A 21,704-nucleotide genomic window follows, 5' to 3' on the forward strand; every position below is an offset into this window, starting at 1 on the left:
TGTGCGCTCTAAGAGAACTCTCCTATCTAATGAAGAGGACAAAGTGCATGTTCTCTTTCCAGTGACTGTGGGTTCTTTATTAAACAGCATATTAAATTAGATGCAAACATCTAGCCTCTGAAATTAATTTTTCCTGTGATCCAGTGTCACACGAAAGCTCGCCTATCCAAAACTAATCAGTTTGTTAGTGCTATATCTGTTGTAACTGCACACATGCAGGGCAAAGGGAAGAGAATAAAACCCTCTGTGAGGCACTAATTTGCAATGTTACCAAGGTCCACTGTGTACATCCTGGTGCGCTATATGCATTTGCCTTGGGGACACACGAGGGCTGGGCACACACCAGTGTGTTAATGTGCATGTGCATCACACAGATCCCTTTTTCCTGTGTACGTTGATGTGCACCTTCATCCACACACGAGCATTCAGGTGAATTCTGTTTTTCTCTTTCACATCAGTGGGTGGTGCTTGGCGGGGATGTATTAGCACATAACATGCATGTTGGATTTTTTCTCTCCTTACTGCGTTATCTGCAATTGTAGGCCCAGCCCACCCATGAGGCAAGGCGAGGTGGCTGCCTCAGGCACCTGCTTAACATTAAATAGCTGAGCACTAATACCTTTGATGAACCAAAGGAACACGAGAACAGTGATATGCAATAGTTTATAACAGTATGGTTAATTCAGGAATTTTTTTCTTACAAAAAAATCTTTATTTTATTGCTTAGTATCAAAAGAAATGAGACGTTGATTAAAGGCCATTGTGAACTGAAAGTAATATTCATCTTTATCCTATGAAGCAGGATTGAAGGAGGAACTTGAAATTAACAGAAGCCACTGAAACAGGACAGAATCACAGTATGTTGCATTCAAGTAAACAGTAGCATGTATGGATGGATGTATAATTTGACCTAGTCTTTGCGGATCAGAAGACACTAACTATAGCACTGAGTTTGATTTTTCGGCAGGCATTGCAAGATCCCACTTTGCTCAGATCAGTAAATGTCAAATAAAGCCATGACATAAAAGAGGCTGTGTCGATAATGCGTCTGCTGTTCTTCCCCTTTGTTATAAGGGACTTTTGTTTCCTAACACTAAGGCTGCAATCCCATAGCCACTTACCTGGGAGTAAACCTCATTGAACTCAGTGAGACTTCACTTCTGAGCAGACATGCATAGGATTACATTTTAAGTTGCCTGGTTTTCCTATGCAAAAAAAAAAAAAAAAAAAAGGAATCGCAAATATATATATATAGTATATATATTAAAAGATATGAAGCTGAATCCCCCTTCTCTTTTGGGGGATGGCTTTACTATTTACATGTTCAAGAGCTAGAAAATGGATGGAATGGTTTGTCATCAGTGTCCAATTCTACTCCATACAGTAACAGGCAAACTTCTTCAAGCTACTCAAATATATACATGGACCTATAAGCCCACATATGGCTCCTGTTGTACGGATGAGCCATGCACACATTCAGCATTTCCATGTCGGCAAATGTAACTGCAGGATCGGGATGCCGAGTTGAGTATATGCTAGACACAGGAGCCCTTTGCTAAGTACAAAAAAGTGGCCATGAACGTCCCAGCTGCACCATCTCTGGTAGCAAATACGCACTGGGTTTCAGCCACAGATTGGAGTGCAAGGCAAGAGGTGAAGGTTGAACAGATGTACTTAGAGGTACTGGAATACAGCTACGTGCTTCTTGCTTAAGAGCTGCCAGCTAAGCAGTTTTCAAAAGTGTACAACTGTGGAGTTGTTGTTTTTCTTCAGCAGGGGTGGGTAACCTGTGGCTAACTGCCAGAAGTTCTTGGACTACAACTCCCATCAGCCCCAGCCAGCAGAGTTGGTGGTCAGAGTTCATGGGAGTTGCAGTCCAGCAGTATCTCCTGGGCCTCAGGTTAGCCAACCCTGTCCTTCAGCCAAAGAGCTGAAGTGTTTTAAGGGTGGCACATGATTTTCTGTGGAGCTGTCACACATGATACCAAGGTCAATTGGCTAAGGGGAAATCGCCATTGTCTGCAACCCTTTCATCCTTTACAAGTGTAACTCTCACCACCTTCTTTTCCTTCCCTTATGTTTATATTGCCTTTGAGATTGTGTGCACGTTTTAAACATACTGGTAAAACTTGTTCAAAGGGGAATTTCTAGATAGTTGATTTATAAAAAGAAGAATGAGAGGGGCTTGGAACTCTTAAAACAGTAAATGTTGGGCAACAATAGATTCCTTGTTACTTAAGTCTCTGAATTCTTGTGTACCTTGTAATTTCTGCACAGGCCCATAAATTCTGCACAGCCTCAAGGATGATTCCTTGATGCAGACAGAACGTCTGACTAGATTGCTCATTGAACCACAATTTGAAACAGTGGGTGAAATTCTGGTTTTATAACTGCGGTTTCCATCTGTGGCCAGATTCCCAAACTAGGTGTGCTTATGTCTTGTAAGTCAATAAGCTGAAATGTGCCTAACTTTACATTGGATTGTTTCTGGCATGTGCTTCAAGGTGAATTGCTAACACCTTTGGTCTTTTGAATTTGGTTGCTTTTGTTCACAAATGTATTAGCTCAGTATGTTTTTATTCCACTCGTTGTTTTTTGTCAGCCAGAATCTGTTTTCCCCCTGTTGTGAAATGAAATTGGTTAACCATATAAACAGGAACATGCTATATACACATATATATTAAAAAAATATGCTCAAACAATATCAGAAAAATAGAAAAATTCTGCAACCCAGTTTTTTGTTTCTGAGACCTGCCTCTCTCCTACAGAAGGAAAAGGAAAGACTATTTTGGACTAGGCCTGCTTTGGGGAAACAGTGCTTGTTCATCAGCTGTTTAAACATTTACATCCAACATGTGCTAAAATCTTTGCTTGTATACAAGAAACCCAAAGGACGTACAAGATCGCCACAGCAACATATATCAAAAATCACAGAGAAGTCCAGACCACAGACTGTTTCCTAAACCAACAGCTCCACAATTCATCCAAACTGCCTTGTTACTGAAACTGAAAAAAGTCAGAACCAAACATTATGCCGATTCGCTGAAATCATGGACAACATTTTAGGACCAGACTCACACTATATACTTCAAGCTGTAGTAATACAAGGAAAAGGCCTGAACCCTTACTCACTCAATCACACTTCAAATGAGAAAGAAGTCCCAAACAGTTTTCTTAAGACACGTGAACAGGGTGCAAATCTAAGTTTAGTTGTCTGTTCCCATCAGTGTAATAGTTAGCAGCCTTGCTCAAAAAAATTATCCAGTTTAACTTTTCACTTATTTTAAAAAGTAAACAAGCTATTCCTTTCTTAAGCCTCGTACCACTCTTGTCTGGCTCCATTCCTGATTGTTGTTGACCAACTATCTCTTGGTGCTTAAATGTCTGATATCAACTGATCATTGTGGTTGTCATATGATTTCCTTGGTCATCTGCAAGACAGCTTCGTTGGGGGTTACACAGTGCAAGATGAGGCAGGCAAGTCTTGCCAGCAAAGCATCACAACTGCAGTGGTTGAACAGGGAAAACTCAGATGTTTTCTAGGGCATCTACGGGGACAAAGCCCTTTTTCTTTCCACTGCATACTTTGATAAAGCCGTCGTGTTCCTTTTCTGAAGTAATACAGATCTGTAGACAAAGAATGGAGAGAAACATTTAAACACCCCACACTCAATAACCACTTCTGTTCAGAAACCCAAATAGGTATAGGTGATGCTTTGTAAGGTCTGAGCTGAAACAGACCACCAAATTTCAAAGCCCATGACAATGGGATGGCAACCACACAAGAAACAATGGGCCCTGCATAATACCACTTTAGTAATCAGCTGTCCATCAGGCGAAATTTGTAATGTGTGCTTTCCAATTCAACCTCATGAACATAATGCAAGATTTTCTCCTTCCTCCCACCCATTCTAACACTGGTGTGTGCCTTAAGTAGATATTAGAGAAAAGCAAGTTTCATGAGGCTCCTTGCTGTGTGTGTGAGAGAGCCATTGAGAGCCAGTGTGGTGTAGTGGTTAAGAGCGGTGGACTCGTAATCTGGTGAACCGGGTTCGCGTCTCTGCCCCTCCCTGTGCAGCTGCTGGGTGACCTTGGGCTAGTCACACTTCTTTGAAGTCTCTCAGCCCCACTCACCTCACAGAGTGTTTGTTGTGGGGGAGGAAGGGAAAGAAGAATGTTAGCTTCTTTGAGACTCCTTAAAGGGAGTGAAAGGTGGGATATCAAATCCAAACTCTTCTTCCTCTTCTGTGTGTGTGTGTGGACACCTGAATCCAAAACAGGCCTAATGAGATGGCCTGAAATCTCTTGCAATCTTCAAAGGCCTCCTTGTCTGATTTCCTGGGTATGTTGAAACCTCTGGCTTTTGCTTGACTGGAATGTTGCCTGCTGTGCAGTGGTAAGCCACACCAGTTGCTCTGCTCAGTTTTGTCTCTGGCCTCATCTACCACTGGGCTGTGGCCCTTGGAAATGTGGGCCTCAGTCTAAAAGAGACCCCCCATCTTTCCTAGCCAATCAAGTCTTCTCTGCACCGCCTCCCTAGGTCTTCCCATGCCTTGGGCTCAGCGCTTCCTTTCTTCCCACATCTGTCATGCATTTAACTCCCAGCACAACATCAGGGAGATCTAGTGCAGAACTGGTCCCTATCTGTGGCTGCAGTGTTCGGGCAGCTCAGAGCATCACTCACTTGTTTTGAAGGAGCTCTTTGTGCCATTTCTCCCCAAGGCCCTCCTAAAGTCGGCAGGCAAGCCATGCTCTTTCCCACCCCTCTCAGGCTCCAGCTTTGTTACAAGGGTTTATATTATCTACTTGAAAGCAGAAGGGTACAAAGCTATATAAACACAAAGTGCTTTGCTGTCTGGGCAAAGCGACCCAGCATGCATTAGGAGGGCACTAAAAATATCTCTGCCTGTCTGAATGATGTTTTGTATTGCTGCTGTTGATATAACATTGTGCATAAAAACTTCCTCATTTCCTGCAATGGGCATTTTATGGTTTGTATGTGCACGTCTTGCCATACATATATAACCCTCATTAATGTGCTGGCGAGTTTGTGTAAGAAGGAGCAAGGATACATTCCTGTTTGTGACGTTCAGGACCATTTTAAAACATCAAGGAACTCCACCTCAGGCTTTGCAAATGAGTGTTCCTAGCAGTCTGTTTGGTTCAGTGATTTCGTTGTCTAACGTCTTTATCAAAGAAAGAGAAAGCAGCTCCGTACTGTAAATTCATATGTGCACAACATGGTCAGATGGGTTTGTCACATAAATATGTGAGCCGGCTGAGATCCACCACGTGGAGGCTCCTGGAAACTGCAGCTGGCACAGGCAGTGATCCGCCCGTGCACAGGGTCTTACCGTGCAAGCTGGTCAGCACTATGCAGTACGTTTGGCGCATGAAATGAATGTGCCAAATTCTGATAGGGTTGCCATCATAGCTGTCAACTTACAGATTTAAAAAATACTCAAAAATAAGGGATCAGCAGCCAAAATAAGGGATTTTCCAAGGAGCACAGTAATGTTCAACTTCTGAGCCCCTCCGAGCCAAAGGCAGAAAGCCCAGCCAGCAGCCAAACGAAGCCTCAAGGAAAACCACTGTCACCTCTCCGCTGGGAAGCGCTGAGCAAAGGCGAGTCCCCAGGCAACGCAGCTGATTTGATCGGCACAAGGCATGCAAGCTCCACCCCCCATTTGTTCTTAGACTCCTTATTGGGTGAGCAACGCAGCCAAGAAACACAGTTGGAGCCTCTCTCCTCCCTGGCCGGCAGGCAGGGCTGGAGAGGAGCTGCTTCCTTTGAAACCCGGGAAATTTAAGGGACATCATCAATAAGGGACACGGCGCTGGGATAAGGGACGGTTGACAGCTATGTTGCCATACGTCCAGAATCTCCAAGGCATAGCTGGGATTTGGCAGTTGGAAACAGTTCCTGGGAGGAAATTGCCAAAACGTCTAGGATAATCCGGACGTATGGCAACCCATGCCGGAGGTGTAGATTTTGGTGAATTTCCTTTAAAACAGCTCAAAAACTTCAAAAAAAAATGGCCAAAAAAAGAGAGAAAAACAACAACTTTGTCAGAAGAAGCTCAACAATTTTTGTGTCCGGATTTTCACTTTTTGAAACATGGCAACCCTAAATTCTGAGCACATCGCACAAGTTCATCTTCAGGGGCAGAGTGCCTGCTTTGGACACAGAACATCCCAGGTCCAGTGTCCAGTGTGGCTGGAAAAGTCTTCTGTCTGAAAGCCTAGAGGGTTACGACCAGTCAGTGCAGATGCTGAGCTAAATGGACCAAAGGCTTGACTTCGTGCACAGCAGTATTCTGCATTGTTTTTGTTCATCGGCCATCCCTGAACTTTGGTATCCCAAAACTGATTGCGCAAAAGGGCTAGAAGGTTGACCAGTGGTCTGACCTGATGTCCTGTGTGCTCCTTCTTCCCACGGTAGAGGCAGAGTACTTGTCATTTCACTCAGTGCCTCCCCCAAATCCATTAATAGCATCAACCAATAGCATTATTTTGACTTAACTGGCTTTTTTTGTATGAATATTAAAAAAGAAAAATGACTTTCACTTGCTGTGACTGAGAGGCAGTGGAGGTGCTAGCAAGATGGACTGGCTTTTTAATCATTGCTTTTAATTAATGGAGACTGTGAACGACTCTTGTCTTATTCTAGACTAGTTTTCTATTAATTTGCTTAACTGCCTGGCATAAGCTGGACTGCCATGGGCTAGTAGGAAGCAACAGTAATTTAAAAAACCCAAGTCCATATAATTTGCCATGGTAGTCTCTTTCAGTTCAATTATGACTCGATTAATATGTACTTGAAGGTATGTATGCTAGGCATCACGATCTCAAATCTCCAGTCATAATACATTCTCTTGGAAGTACGTACCATGGGGTTTGATGGAGCATGAGAAAAGTAGAGGTGTGATCGCAACGTTTTAATGCACAGGAAGGAATTCCACATTTACTCACTTGGTTCTCTTTCAGGGTTATCTGCCCCTGCTCCTTGCAGCCAATAAACGTTCTGATACACCTGAAGACATGTTCATCTTGTTGTACTCTTTGAACGAAATTTGCTGGGAAAAAGCCAACTCGGTCTTCTATTTTCCCCTGTGAAGAAGGCGAAATGACAGAAGAAGAATTATGGGCCGCTGTAATGCTCTTGAAGATGGTTTTGAAGCTGCTGCTACTGGTACAGAAGCCAGTGGCCTGATCTTAAAGACTTACACCGGTTGCTGGTGTGCTTCTAAGCTAAATTCAAGTTATTTATGCTGTTGCAGAAAGCACTAAATGACATGCAGCCCAGATATCTGAAGGAGTTACTACTCCCATATAGTTATGGAGAGAGCCTTGTTGGCAGTTCTGCCATCCTATGAAGTTCATGGGGTGATAGGGTATGAAAGGGTCTTTCTGTGGTGGCCCCCAGACTGTGTAATGACCTCTGTTCTGAGGTCTGGCCACACTGTATACCTTACGACATCTGGTCCATTTTGCATGGGGCTTTGGGGGTGAAGGATGAGCTCAGAATGTCCCTTCCATTTAATATTTACAAAGTACATTGTATTGAGTGGTACATAACTGCCCTGGGACTGCATGGCTGCAGCATTGCATTTTGTTTTGTATATATTACATTTTTAGCCTCCAAGATCTAAACCACTGAGCCTCTTGGGCTTGCCGATCTAAAGGTCGGCGGTTCGAATCCCCACGACGGGGTGAGCTCCCATTGCTCAGTCCCAGCTCCTGCCAACCTAGCAGTTCGAAAGCACGCCAAAAAGTGCAAGTAGATAAATAGGTACTGCTCTGGCGGGAAGGTAAACGGCATTTCCATGCACTGCTATGGTTTCTGTGCTCTGTTGCACCAGAAGCAGCTTAGTCATGCTGGCCACATGACTGGAAAAAACTGTCTGTGGACAAATGCCGGCTCCCTCGGCTAGTAAAGCGAGATGAGCGATGCAACCCCAGAGTCATCTGCTACTGGACTTAACTGTCAGGGGTCCTTTACCTTTACAGGCATTCAAAGTGGTGTACGTAGTTCTCCTTCCTCCCATTTTATCCTCAAAACCACCCTGTGAGGCAGCTACAGCTGAGAGACAGTGACCAGTCCAAGGCCGCCCAGTCAGCTATGTGGCTTAGTGGGGAGTTGAACCTGAATTTCTCCAGAGACTCTAACTGGTGCACCACACTGTCTCTCACGTTATGATAATGCTCCCACCAAATAGGTGGGTGGGTTGATTGCATCCTTCTGTTTCAGCTACTGCTCTGAATCAGCACTCCAGACTGAGAAAGAAGGGAAGAGCCCTTAAATTGTTGCAGTGATTTGCCAACAAGGCGGTGCTGATGTTTGAGAGGTGGGGGCGTGAGGTTGCAGTTGAAGGTGCCTCTGGGCTTACTGCTGGGCAAGCCTACTTTCCTTCCACCCTCCCATCAACCAATGTCCCTTCCTTGCTGCTGCTGTGCCTTGCAAAGGCTTCCTTAGAATGCCAATAACAGAGCCAGATTTTGGTAATATGACGCCCTGAGCAAGAACAAAATCCCCCCCCCCCAATATTTCTAATTTTCACAATAATTCCTTTGGGTACAGTTGCTTTTTGTTGATATTCTCAGTAGATACCCATATAAATATAGGCATTATTATTATTTATTTATTATGTGCCCTCTCGACTCAGTGCTCTGTGTGGGGGAACCGTCCACACTGCCAGTAAAGTACTACTTTACATCAACTACTGAGCGGCTACCAAGGAACAAAAGTGTTCCCTTAGACCAGAGTTAAGCACACAAAATGTTGCTCCAACGCACTGAAGCAAAGGAACGTGCTGTCGGTGCATCAGCACTAATGACCAACAGACACGTGCAATGTTCATTTTCTTTCTTTCCACATTACTTGGGTAATTGCGATCGTACCTTCCACCAGTCTTCATTTGAGTCCTCCAGAAGTGTGATCCTATCTCCTGGCCTACAATCAGAGGACAGAAGCATTGGGAACACGTTGTTTAGATAAATGAATATGTATTACATTGGGCATTTTCTTTGAGTTCAGTTCAGCAAAATTTTATTCATTCATTCATTTAATTTGTACACTGCTTTTCATCCAAACATCACAGGGTGCTTCACAACAGGAAAAATACAAAATAAGAACATAAAATACATAATAAAACAAAAACAGACCAATAACCCAAACGACCACAACAACAAAATGAATTTCTTAAACCCCGCCCTTCTGACTGGGTTACTCCAGCCACTCTGGGCAGCTTCCAAGAAAATAGAAAGGGGGGAAATCCTGCATCAAACATTAAAAGCTTTCCTTTCATTTTAAAAGGCACAGTATGTCAATATTTTCTGTGTTAATTTACATTACTATTAGCTGGCTTTATTGAGTTTTAAATGGCGATAAATTGTCAGCTGCTTTGTAAAGCTTATGCAAGCAGCCCAAGGATAATTTGAATAAAAACAGAAAGTTATGCTTGTTTATGTATAATGTCACCCATGTGAACCAGCTGAAGTTCCCACTGTGAAGCCAATGGAATAAGCTGGTCATGATTAACTTAGGCCCTATAGCAGGGGTGGGGAACTTCAGGCCTGGGACCAAATGTGGCCCACCAGTCTCTCTGCCTGGGGCTCAGAACTCTCCCCAGACCACATCTTCTCTTCCTACTTTTGGTCCTGCCCACCACTGGCCTGTGGGAGGTTACCCAGAACCCCTCAGGCTGAGAAAGGTCCTCCAGCTCTTGCCTACAGCTTTTGATGGGACTTAGTTAAGAAGCTAACTCTAGCAGGATGGAAATCATGGAGTCCTTTGATGCCCTCTCTAGATCCAGTGAACAATTATCTCCATTTTCTCTGTCGTTTTCACATCTAGGTGCATCCCTATTGCAAGGTTCCTAAACACCTCATGAGGAAGCTTTAGTAAAATCCAAGTCGCTCCAATATGCCTGTTGGTTTAGCCAAACTTAGAGCAGCAGTGACAAAGAAAAGATGATCCTGTGTCAATTCCAAAACTCCGTTCTTCATACATGTCTAGTTTTTGGGTTAGCCCCTTGTTCTTGGCATATAGTCATCACCATCAAATGTCAGCTAAAGAAATGTTGAGAAAACTCTTATCATGTATGCCCCATGTAATCTGTTTATAGTCAGGGAGGAGCACAGCTGGGCACTTGGACATTAAAAAATATACATGTTGAAATGTGATTGTGGGGACCGTTCTTGCTAGGATCACAACAACTACTACTACTATCTGGGCCAGTGCTCCTCACTGGAAAGAAAGGTGAATTCCTTCTCCTAAATGGTTGTCAAAATGGATACTACTGGTTGCTGGCGGGGGGGGTAATCCCTCATCAAGGGGAACTGCCTCAATATCAATATTTTTGAAACGCTAAACATCATCTTCTCCCCCTTCTTGATTCAGGAAAACACTCTGGCATATTTCCTGCTGCTCACATCTGGCTAAGAGTAAAAGTCTGAGGTCTGAGTTGGGGCCTGTTGGATGGGAGAGCATTTAAGAAGGGAGGTGGAAGCATGTAGGGGGTGACTAGGCAACCACAAGACTTGTTCCTCAGCCCCAATTTTCCTTCTCCAGCTGGTCAGGAGGTGGCAGCTGCCATGGTTGGGGTGATGAAGCGGCAGGACAAGGTGGGTGGTGGCAACTGTGGCTGGAGTAGTTGCCAGAGTGATTCACCTGATGACTCTAGCTCTGAAGACAAAGATTGTATCTAACTTGGGGCTGGGATTTACATTACATCCAAGCATCTGCGATGGCAGATAAATGGCTCTTTGGGCACAGGAAATGGGGATTGTGAGAGTGGCAGGATGCGTGAGCCAGAGGCCAAAGACAAAACCCCAAAATGAAAAGTTGTTGGGGGAAGCTAGAGAAAGAGGGAAGCAATCCGCTTCTCTGTTCCTAAGTGTCTCCTCCTGAAAGTCTTCTGCAAATTTAAAGGGGGCTGTTTGTCTACTTCTGCATTTCATTAGGTCATTTGTATAATGAAACCATCGTCACAAAATGTGCCTCTCTTGGATTCATTGGTCTTGTCATTTTCGGTGAAGAAGGAGCAAGATGATGCCCTGAGTGACAGCCTATCACTTCACAGAATAGACTTCTTTTTAAAATAAACTTTTATTTTTATCTAACCAATCCCTTTTTGCCACACAGTCATGTATTGTCCTGCAGGTTCTGTTTTTACATGCTGTGAATAAATTGTCCGGGGATGTTGTGGTGGATGGAGCCTGAATAGCTGCAGAGGTAGAGAGGTATGCCATCTAGCCTCTCAATTCAGCCTTCACTAACCTCCTTGAAGGCCACAACTCACACCAGTGCTCCTTAAGTGCTTTTCCTGGCAGGAATGGGTCCTTGAACATTGATAATACCTCTTGCTTTCCTTGTCTGGAAGATGGAGAGAGACGGGTCTGTAGAAAGCGTGGCTGGAATACAGCCTACTGCATGAATTTACTGTTGCTCTGTCCATTTTTGCTTCTGTCCCTACCTACTTTTTCCTTTGGTGTTCTGCTCATTATTGGCATGTGTACCCTGGAAAGTTACCCTCGAGGAATTGTGGCCTTTGGGCTGGCTTGGCCCTGCTGTTACATGAACACATCTACACAGCAGGTCAGAATCGCGTTCTTCCCAATTCCCATTAATAAAATACATAAGTCTACCTCATTTCCAGGTCTTCGTTCTCTTGTGGTACAAATTTGTACAAGGCAACATAGGCATTTGTCTGTACTGCGTCTTTACTGAGAGATCCCTTTGGCGTGGAAAAAAAAAGAAAGAAGAGGAGATATTGGAACCTGTTCTTTAACAGTAGCGTTATGTATAGAACAAAGCTGAAGACAAATTCAGCCACATGCACTCTGGAAATGAGGTACTGATTTGATGTAGGGTGGTTTTGTTTATACAGCAATTGGGAGTAAGTCAAGTTCGAGCCAAATATACTGCCGTGTTTATCTTAACTCGGCTTCCGGATGGAGAACCCAAATGGGGAAAATCTATTACTTCGTGGTCTCTAGACTAATTTTGAAACAGAATTAATGAGCTGCCAGATTTCTGGATTTTGGCAGTGGGCTCCATCCTTTAGAATAAATAAGGCCTCATTCATAGACATAGGAGTCACTTTGCTACTATGTGATCCCAAACTGCCCTCTATGTAAAAACCACCTTCTTCATAGGAATGTGAAATTCAATTTCGGATTTGTTACAGCACAATCTATATACATGCCTGCTTTAATATAGGTCCCATTGAATCCCATGGGGCTTACTCCCAGGAAAGTAGGTACAAAATTGCAGCTTTATTGTCACATTAAAAAAATCACCTGTAGCATGGAGTTTATTTTCTTCGGTTCATCTCCAAAGTCCGCGGTACCATTTACTGAGTATGTGAACACTGTAATTAAGGGACAACAAATATTAGGACCAAAATCCTAGCTACCAGCCACTTGTTTCACATGTTTCTTTTATTCCAATGCTATTATCCTTCTGCTTTCATTTTGTCATTTTGTTGCTCATAATGTGCAGCACCTTCTGCAAATGAAATGGCAAAGCAGTTGACTTCGATGTGCTCCTACTGACATTTCTGTAAGCCTTTAATAGGTATGTGGGATTGTCCACATCCACATGTGATCGTCAGTTGTCATCACGTTGCTCTTTAGCCATCTCGACTCTACATCTCCACCACTGGTGAATCCTTGGTAGTGCTAAACACTGCTTGGGGTTTTATATGCAAATCACATTGCTACTATGTGATCCCAAACTGCAGCAGCTATTAATAGCGTCTATGAATAGCACCCACACTATTAATAGCATCAACCTGTCATCTCAAAGAACAGTTCCATAATCAAAGGCAGTTGCATACTGTGTCTCTGGTGTGAAATGTTTCCATTAGCTCTTTGTAATGCTGGATGACTTCTTGCCACATGTGGCGGCAAATACAGCTTTTCTGTGGCCATGAACACCTGCATGACCAGCCTCAATATTGAACACCCCCCAGTAACTGGCTCATGTAGCAACTCTTGCTGGGAGATTTTAAAAAACAAACACAATGGAAATGATGCTCACGTGCAAGAGGATCTTGAAAATTACACAAACTAAATTTATTTTAGTATCTGATCCACTACAGTATTGCTTTGAGCTAAGGAAGATGGCATTTTCTCACGCAGCCAAAAAGACCAGAAATCAGCATTTGTAGGCTACCTTCCCCTGAATTGAATATTGAACTCCATCGGGCCACATGATGCAAAAATGTTAGACATAAGAAACAAGAGAAGGACTGTGGCTCAAGTGTTGGAGCATCTGCCTTGATGGTCCCTAGTTCCATTGCTGTTGTCTCCAGGAACGGTTGAGAAAGGTCTGTGTAGAATACGCTCAACTAGATGGACCAACTTTCGTAAGAGACCTGCCATGGAATGTCCATTCTGTCCCTAGCCCTATTTATCACTTGTGGAGTTGAGTTCATGTTTGCATAGGGGTCTACATGTGTCTGCACTCATGGACAAACTGTGCAGTCTATAGAAATATTAAATGCAGTGGGTGAAGATGGGTGCACCAGACAGCAGGGGTGACCGCTTCACACAAACCAAATCCCAGGATCACCTAAGATATATGACATAGGATATGCCCTTGTACTGGGCTTTTCTGCACTTTTGCCCTGCTTTCCAGCCACAGCTCTTTCCACAAGCTCCATGACTGAGTCCTTTTTTTTCTCTCCAGAGGTTTCCCTGCAAAGACCTGCTTTTTAAAGCTTAAGTGCAACAAACGACAATTCGGGTTTTCCGCAGATTGTTGTTTGCTCCAATTCCACTTTAAAGAGTGGGTTTTCACAGGGAAAGCTGCACAGAGAGAGAGCACTTTGACACAGAGCTTTAAACCGCCTGGAAAGTGCAGAGGAAAAGTAAGTATGGTTAATAAGCCCACTGAACCAGAACATTGGCCCCGAAGTATATTCCTTTTCATATGCCTGCATGCCAGAAGCCCTGGAGACATGGAAACTTCAGGAACGCGACAAAAGGTCTGTGCAGAGAGCATGGGCAATTCAGTAAATATTCTAAGAGGAACATTTTGGAGTACCTGGTGTATAATTTATGTGCTGAGCTTCTGACTGTAAAGAAATCCAATGCTGTTCAAAGGAATGGTTAATGTCCCGCTGGTGTATGTTGGGGCACACACAGTCAGCTCTGTCAACAAGTTACTCATACAAGGCCAAGTCAGGTAGATCCCACAGGCAACAGTTTCTTTTAAAGGTAGAACAGGTGAATGATAAACAGGGATCTGAAAACATTTAATGGGGATTATAATTATTTTCCCTTGGTCTGAACACCTGAGCTTTTCCACGTACCACTATTGCTGCGTTTCCTGTTTACGTCCAATACGCTTCCAGGACTATCACCTTCCTCGGGAACTTCTGCCAAATCCGATGTCTGTAAGAAAGGAGGAGAAGGGGTTTGAAAGCGTGAAAGTGAGCAAAAATGAGAAACAGACGTGCAAGAGATTGAAGCACATGGCAACAGCTTGGTGGTGGGTGTGGAAGGAATCAGGAAGTGTCAGCACTGACGACAAAATGTTATTGAGAGGTGGAGTTCAAATATTTGATGGGAGAATAGCAGGACATTTAGATGCGCTGTAGACCTAGATGCTGAATCTAATTCAAACAGGGCTCTTTGTTTACACAGGAGAGGAAAATGAAGTTAAGGGGGAAAGGACATGTGGTTTTTGGAGTTTACATATGCAGTAGATTATAATTCCATCATCTCAGCAACAACTAGCAAGGAGCACAACATAAATGATCATGCAACAGAATGTATTTATGACAGGAAGCACACATGAAGGGAGATCCTGCAAGACCTCTGGAGAGTATAGTTTCTGGTATAGCCATCTGGTGCCTGGGGAAGCGGACAGGTTTTGCACTACTGCAACCATGTGCCTTATTTCTATCCTTTCCCTAAAAGGGTATGCTCTGGGATCTAAAAGGTGTTCTCTGGAATCTAGATTGCACTGATTGCATCTGTTGAGAATCAGGTCCACCTGCTCACCTGCACATCACTCCATTTGCATAGCTCCACCCCCTTCCCTGCACAGTCTCATTCTAGGTTCTTTTTTGTGGTCACATCAGAACTTGACAAATTATCGGGTACTGGCTTTTGGACAGAGGTAGAGGTTGATAGATGCATACACAGGAGATGTTGAACAGTTCTATCCCATGTCTGTTTACTTGTAAGCTGCCTCTCCATTGTGACTGATTGAACTGACAGGTCTTAGGAACAGTCCCAGGGACCCAAAGGCTAGTGCTGTTAGGAAGCTGTTGGATATCACTGTTAATATTACTGAAATGAAATAATTGCTTGGATTGCTATACAGTGGTGCCTCGCAAGACGAAATTAATTCGTTCCACAAGTTTTTTCTTCTTGCGAGTTTTTCGTCTTGCGAAGCACGGTTTCCCATAGGAATGCATTGAAAATCAATCAATGCGTTCCTATGGAGACCGTCCGTGGACAGAGGGGAAGCGCCGCGCGCCTTCCCCTCTGTCCCCGGACCTGTTTAAAGCAAGGGGCGGTGGGGAGAAGATTGCTTCTCCCCGTTGCCTGCCCCGCAATCTCCGGGGACAGAGGGGAAGGTGCGTGTGCCTTCCCCTCTGTCCTCGGACCTGTTTTAAAGCAAGGGAAGGGGCAGCGGGGAGAATCGCTTCTCCCCGTTGCCGCCCCTTGGTTCAAAAGGGGTCCGGGGAGAGAGGGGAAGGCGCGCTGCACTTCCCCGCTATTCCCGGAGCTTGCGGGACAAGCTTCGTTTTGCGAAGCAAGCCCATAGGGAAATGCGTCTTGCGAAGCGGCTAAGAAAATGAAAAACTCCTTCGTCTAGCGAGTTTTTCGTCTTCTGAGGCGTTCGTCTTGCGGGGTACCACTGTATTTGAAATGGATTGGTTGCCAGAGCTGTTTATTGCAATGATGATACATTGTCTTGATTTTGCATCACTGCTGTGTTGTAGGCAGCTTTGGACACATCAAAGCGGAAAGGTAGCATATAAATTAAAATTGTCAGCATCAATGTGTGTCTTATCACAGTGATTTAAAATAACAAGTGGTGGGTTAAAAGGTCCCTCTATACCAGGCATGGCCAAACTTGGCCCTCCAGATGTTTTGGGACTACAAATCCCACCATCCCTGACCACTGGTCCTGTTAGCTAGGGATGATGGGAGTTGTAGTCCCAAAACATCTGGAGGGCCAAGTTTGGCCATGCCTGCTCTATACGTTCATGGATCCTGAAATCCCACGCTCAAGTGATCTGAAGTTCATGTGTTTTCTTCCAAATAAGACTGTGGTTTTAAGTACTACACACTTATGCGTAATCCACTACTTGACAGCCTGACTTGCCAAGGAGTAAATCCCACGACGTATTGCATTCTGTACTTACACCCACTCCCCATCTGATCAAAATTTCAAGGCAAACTGGCAATATGTTCATGTTTTGCATGCTTGAGTAATCATTTATTACTTAACAGAAAGCTTTACCGATTTGACAAGAAACAATTACATTTGTGGAAATTCTGGTCTGTGGACAAGCTAAAGAAACGAAGAGGAAAGATTACAACGTTTGAACAAAGCTAGCATTTGCTTTGGGGAAATACAACATTCATAAGTTGTGAGGGTTTATAATAGAGCCATTTCTCTAGGAATATGCAAAGGTCTCCATGTAGATGAGTTTAGTGGAATAGCAGCAACGTTAGCAGCTGTGGAATTCCTGCAGAACAGCAGCTCTGCCCAATGGAAGACACAAGCACACGCTTACTCCTGAGGAACCGTAAACTGGGTGGCTGGTGAGAATGGAGTCTGCCCAGAGACACCATTTGGGCCTCTATTTCAACATTCACTGGTCACTAGAGAGGTTCATTTCAATGCCTTAACAGCAGTGAATGCCGGCAGAGGCCATACCAAGGAATGAACCTAAGTGTACAATTGGTTTGCATTTGGAGGAACTTGAAAGTTAGGAATCCCCCGTCTCTTTTCCACAGCTGTATACGTGTTATTCTTTTGCTTATCTCTCCTATTTCGAAGTATTAAAGCTTGTGGTGAAAGTAGATAGAAACGGATTAGTTCTTAGGAATATAGACTTAAAAATATTTGCCCTGCACAGCGTATACTTGAAATCTACCCATCTTATGGAAAGCTGTAGGGAATTTCAAAGTAGCCAAGTTCATGGAGCACGACACACTTTTTTTTTTTGACACAGAGGCAATTTCAGAGGATTTAGGGCTTCCAGTTTAACAGAGACCCTGCTCTAGCGTGTATTTAGTTTGAAGGTGAATCCAGCCTTGCCACTGCTGTCATGTTGAAATGCTAAAGAATGCGCAGGCCAGCTATCCACCCCTCCAAACACTACTTTTTTTTCACTGGAGACTAAGAAGTGTGTTTGTGTGGTGGGTCCCATTTTGCTGCTTAAGACGAAATGAGGTGCCACCCTACCTGCTGCTGCCGCCTGTGCCGCCTGCACCGTTGCCTCTGCTTCCAGCACTGGTGCCAATTTTGGGTCAGATCTTGCAGATTTTGGGTCAGCTCTTGTGTGCTCTGAAATATCTGGCCTGAAATAGGTGCCAGTGCTGGAGCCACTTCTTCACTGGCAGTAGAGGCAGTGGGCTACCCACGGAAGGGCTGGCTCAGGGGTTTGGTGTCTCAGGGGCTTCGAGGGGCTAATGCTGTACCAACCCTGGGGAGTCTATGCATGTTTTATAATACCAAAATTCAAGAGCAGAAGAGAAGTTCAACACAGGCAGGAGAGTGGGATGACAACTGAGAGGTCCTCTCAGTCCTCTGCCAGGTGATTATTAGACAAGCCAGTTTTATTTCATTTATTTAACAAAATGTTCAGTAAAATATTTATTAAAAAACACCATAAAATTAGCAAGGTCTAAAAATAAGTATACACATAAAAATTACTAAAACAGACACAAAATTAACAGAATTAAAAAATAAGTGTACATAACAAAATTACATGTAAGGGTAGGTTTGCTGAAATAATATTTTTAAAGCAGTCATGTGCTTTGCATGACCCCAGCAATGTGTACAGCATCGTGATCCTATAGTAGGTCCAAGTTTCTGTTTTTCGGGTTTTTTTAAAATAGAAATGCTGGTGATCATTCACAATCCTACCTGGGCAGCGCACAGTGAATTCCTTTTGCAGAAGTAAGCATCTCAAGTGTTTTTGCAGACTCTTGGCTTCCCCATAATTATCAAAAATAGTTCTGGCCTTGTTTTCCTATCAGTGTTCTAAATCAAACCCATAAAATGGGTTTTCCCATCTGTTCTGTTTCTGTTTCTCTCTCTCTTACAGAGTCATTTAAAGACTGTTCTTTTGTTTCATTCCGCTGGCTATGCCAGCCAGATTCTATTGAGGGTGGATTTTTATTCTATGGAATTTGCGTCAAAGCCCACTAGTGTGGGGTTTCTGATGGCAGTGCTGTTCCATCAACTCTACCATCCTCACCCACCTGAAGATCTCACATCTTAAATTATTCTGTCCATTCTCAATTTCTGCCCCTGGAATTCTCTCCTGGAGCAATACCTCTATTGTATTTAGCATATGGCTCCTCATTTCCATAAACCTTTTAGTCCAAAACCCTCAGTGCAAATAGCTGCATTTGTTCACATCAACGCCTCCTTGCCATTGCCTCTCCCATTCTTGCTGGCTTGCTGTTATTTACTATCATTGCCCGTACCTTGCTTCTGCTGTCCATCTTTTCCAATATTTTAAAACTGGGGCAAGGGTTAGTCGTCTTCTTTTGCCTACTATGAACCCCTTATAAATTGGTGGCACTGTTTGAAAAACCACCAGCAGCACTGTGTCAGGCAGAGTGATTATGAATGGGATGCTCAGATCTTTATTTTTTTATTAGAGAATGTTAAATTACCAACCAAGGTACAGGCAGTGAAGCAGTATATATCATTCCCAAAGAAATCAGAAGCCTGCAGAAAAGGTTTAGTAACTAATAGTAAGAAGTGGCACGTAACCAGGCACCCAAGTCCTTTCTGGGGAAAGTAGGTGGATATACTATGGGAAAAAATGGCAACAACCCAAAACAGCACACTTACTGAGTTCCTTTTTGGTGAATCTGAGCTGCTCCCAGAACTGCCTTTCTTCATTTTTTGGGCTAAGGAAGTTCCAAAGCGAAGTGTTTCATAGACGGGGTCAACCTTATTGCCACAAGCTGCAAAAGAAACACAGGTAAGAAGGGAGAAAAGATAGGACGTTAAAAGTGTTCTTCTTCCTCCTTGAAAAATATTGCTTATCCTTTCAAGATGGAAACTAACATCCACCTGGGCCATGGACCAAAACAGATGTTCAGCAGAGGGTCCAAGTCCAGGAAACATCTGGTCTCTGCCAAACATCTGGAAAGAGAGCCAATGTGATCAGTATCAGCGCTACCTGTTTATTTGTATGCCAGTTTTCTGCAAAACTCTGCTCAAAGTAGCTCACAATGGATCAAATAAACAGTAAGAAACATAACAACAAACCCATAATGTGTTGTAACAGTTCAGAATGTCATTATAGGACCAGGGATGCTAATGTCCAAATGGGCACTCACTGAATGACTTGGGCATCCCAGGCTTGTGCAGTGACTACTTTTAATTTTGCCAAGACATGGGCAACCCATATCTTGCTCCTCATCTTTGACTTTCAGTTCATTCAAGGATGACTCAAGACATTCTGGTGCCTGCGATGGAAAAATCTAAATGCTAACTGCTCCCGCTGATCAATATGGGCCCAAATCCACTGGGAAGCTCACAGTGCTAGTGCACTTGGTAAACTCTTATTCGTCTCAATGTGACTTGCAGAAAACAGAAACGCTACTAATTTTTCGTGTGCTCCAGGGTCAGTTCTGTTTCTTACTCGGGATGGCACCCCAGTTTTGTGACCTGAGACCTCACCTTGGTTTGTGACCTCTGTATTCATTTGAAATCCACGCCTTAGAGCTTCTTACTCAGTAATTTGATTAAGTTTATTTGCCAGTCACTTTCTTATACAATATATATATACAATATACGATATCTTTATTGTCATTGTCCCATGCAGAACAATGAAATTGAAAAACTACATAAAACTACATAAAAACTACATAAAACTACTACAAAACTACATAAAACATTCAAAACCCCCTAAAAACTCTGAAACCCCATTTTAAAATACTATACTATACTATACTATACTATACTATACTATACTATACTATACTATACTATACTATACTATACTATACTATAGAGACCCCTTATGCTGCGTTTAGAACCAGAATTGCATTTGCGTAGAAACTATTTCTCAGGCGGCTAGTCCTGGCCTTAATAACCCTATATCTTCTTCCAGAGGGCAGAAGCTGAAAGAGATTATTTCCAGGGTGCGTACTATCCTGTGCTATCTCTGCCGCTTTCTTATGACACCTGGAAGCATAGATTTGATCTAAGGTGGGAAGAGTGCACCCAATTATTCTCTCTGCAGTCTTTACAACCCTGGATAGCATTGTTTCTTTATGGCGTTCTGAGCCTCGCAACCTCTGCATCAGGGATGGGGAAGGTCAGACCCTGGAGCCAAATATAACTCTCCAGGACTCTGTATCAGAACTCTCCCAGGCCGTGCCTCCTCTCCCTTCATGCCTCTCACTGGCTCTGCTTTGGACTCTGTGTCTTTTTGCCTGGTTGGAATGTACCTGTGAACTCTGACAATGCCTCTGGGTGGAGGTTAGAGAGGAGTGTCTGTAGAAACTAGCCTACTGCACAAAGGTGAAACTTACATTTGTTGCTCTGCCTACTTTGGCCCTTGGCCCCAGACACCATTGGCATGTGGCCTCCAGTGAAGGTTGTCTTGGAGAGACTGAAAATGATTATTCCCCACTCTTGCTCTGTGGAATGAAATGATGTTTGCTAGTGCTACCCTTGTGAAGTTTTTGTTCTCCAAGAGGGAATTACCTGGGCAGGGACTCAGTCAAAGTCTTGCTGTGATTAAGCATCACTCGCAAAAGGGCACAGAAGCCTTTGCGATATCAATGAATGCTACAACTTGCAGAATTGGAGAGCAGGGACCATTAACAAAACAAGACTCTATCTGAACTTACCAATAGGCATTACTTCTTTGATGCAGCCAAATTGCTCGTGAATGAGTAGCGGAGAGCTGTAGTAGCGTCGAAAGCCTTTGGGCTAGAGAGTGAGCAAATGAGAGCGAGAGAGAGAATGAATATAAGGCAATCATGACCCATTCAGTTCAGTGGGGTTGCTAGGTTCAGCGGACGTACAATGAAGCTACAGTAATATGGTATACAGTGGTACGTTGGGTTAAGAACTTAATTCGTTCCGGAGGTCCATTCTTAACCTGAAACTGTTCTTAACCTGAGGTACCACTTTAGCTAATGGGGCCTCCTGCTACCGCCGTGCCACCAGAGCACAATTTCTGTTCTCATCCTGAAGCAAAGTTCTTAACCCGAGGTACTATTTCTGGGTTAGCGGAGTCTGTAATCTGAAGCATCTGTAACGTGAGGTACCACTGTATCTGCTAATTCTTTAGTGCAGAAGTCAGGAGCCTATGACCCTCCCAAGGTTGTTGGACTCAAATTCCCATCAGTCCCAACCAACAGAGTCAATCGTGATGATGGGAAGTTGGAGTTCAGCAGCAATGACATGTTCCCTATTCCTGCTTTACTGGGGCAACTTTACTTTTTACTGCAAAGCTAAAACTGAACAGCGT

The 21,704-nt window shown here is 43.7% G+C and overlaps 1 protein-coding gene and 1 long non-coding RNA gene across 2 annotated transcripts in view; one reads left to right on the forward strand and one right to left on the reverse strand.

Moving 5' to 3' along the window:
* Positions 1–689: 689 nt before the first annotated feature.
* Positions 690–21,704, reverse strand: part of STAC (SH3 and cysteine rich domain) — a 78,597-nt gene continuing 57,582 nt past the window's right edge. Inside the window, exons 4-11 of the mRNA XM_083468422.1 lie at positions 21,079–21,160; positions 19,064–19,179; positions 14,322–14,403; positions 12,304–12,374; positions 11,650–11,738; positions 8,902–8,953; positions 6,973–7,110; positions 690–3,627 (exon numbers count right to left, since the gene is read on the reverse strand). Of these exons, the coding sequence (XP_083324548.1) occupies positions 3,529–3,627; positions 6,973–7,110; positions 8,902–8,953; positions 11,650–11,738; positions 12,304–12,374; positions 14,322–14,403; positions 19,064–19,179; positions 21,079–21,160 (729 nt within the window). The 3' untranslated portion in view covers positions 690–3,528. The remainder of the gene's footprint in view (positions 3,628–6,972; positions 7,111–8,901; positions 8,954–11,649; positions 11,739–12,303; positions 12,375–14,321; positions 14,404–19,063; positions 19,180–21,078; positions 21,161–21,704) is intronic.
* Positions 1,831–10,065, forward strand: LOC310690108. The gene is made up of 2 exons (XR_014517910.1): positions 1,831–1,900; positions 9,857–10,065. It is a non-coding gene; the product is annotated as an uncharacterized lncRNA (long non-coding RNA).

The sequence above is a fragment of the Podarcis liolepis genome (assembly GCF_965112155.1).
Source record: "Podarcis liolepis genome assembly, chromosome: 12".
Taxonomy (NCBI): Eukaryota; Metazoa; Chordata; class Lepidosauria; order Squamata; family Lacertidae; genus Podarcis; species Podarcis liolepis.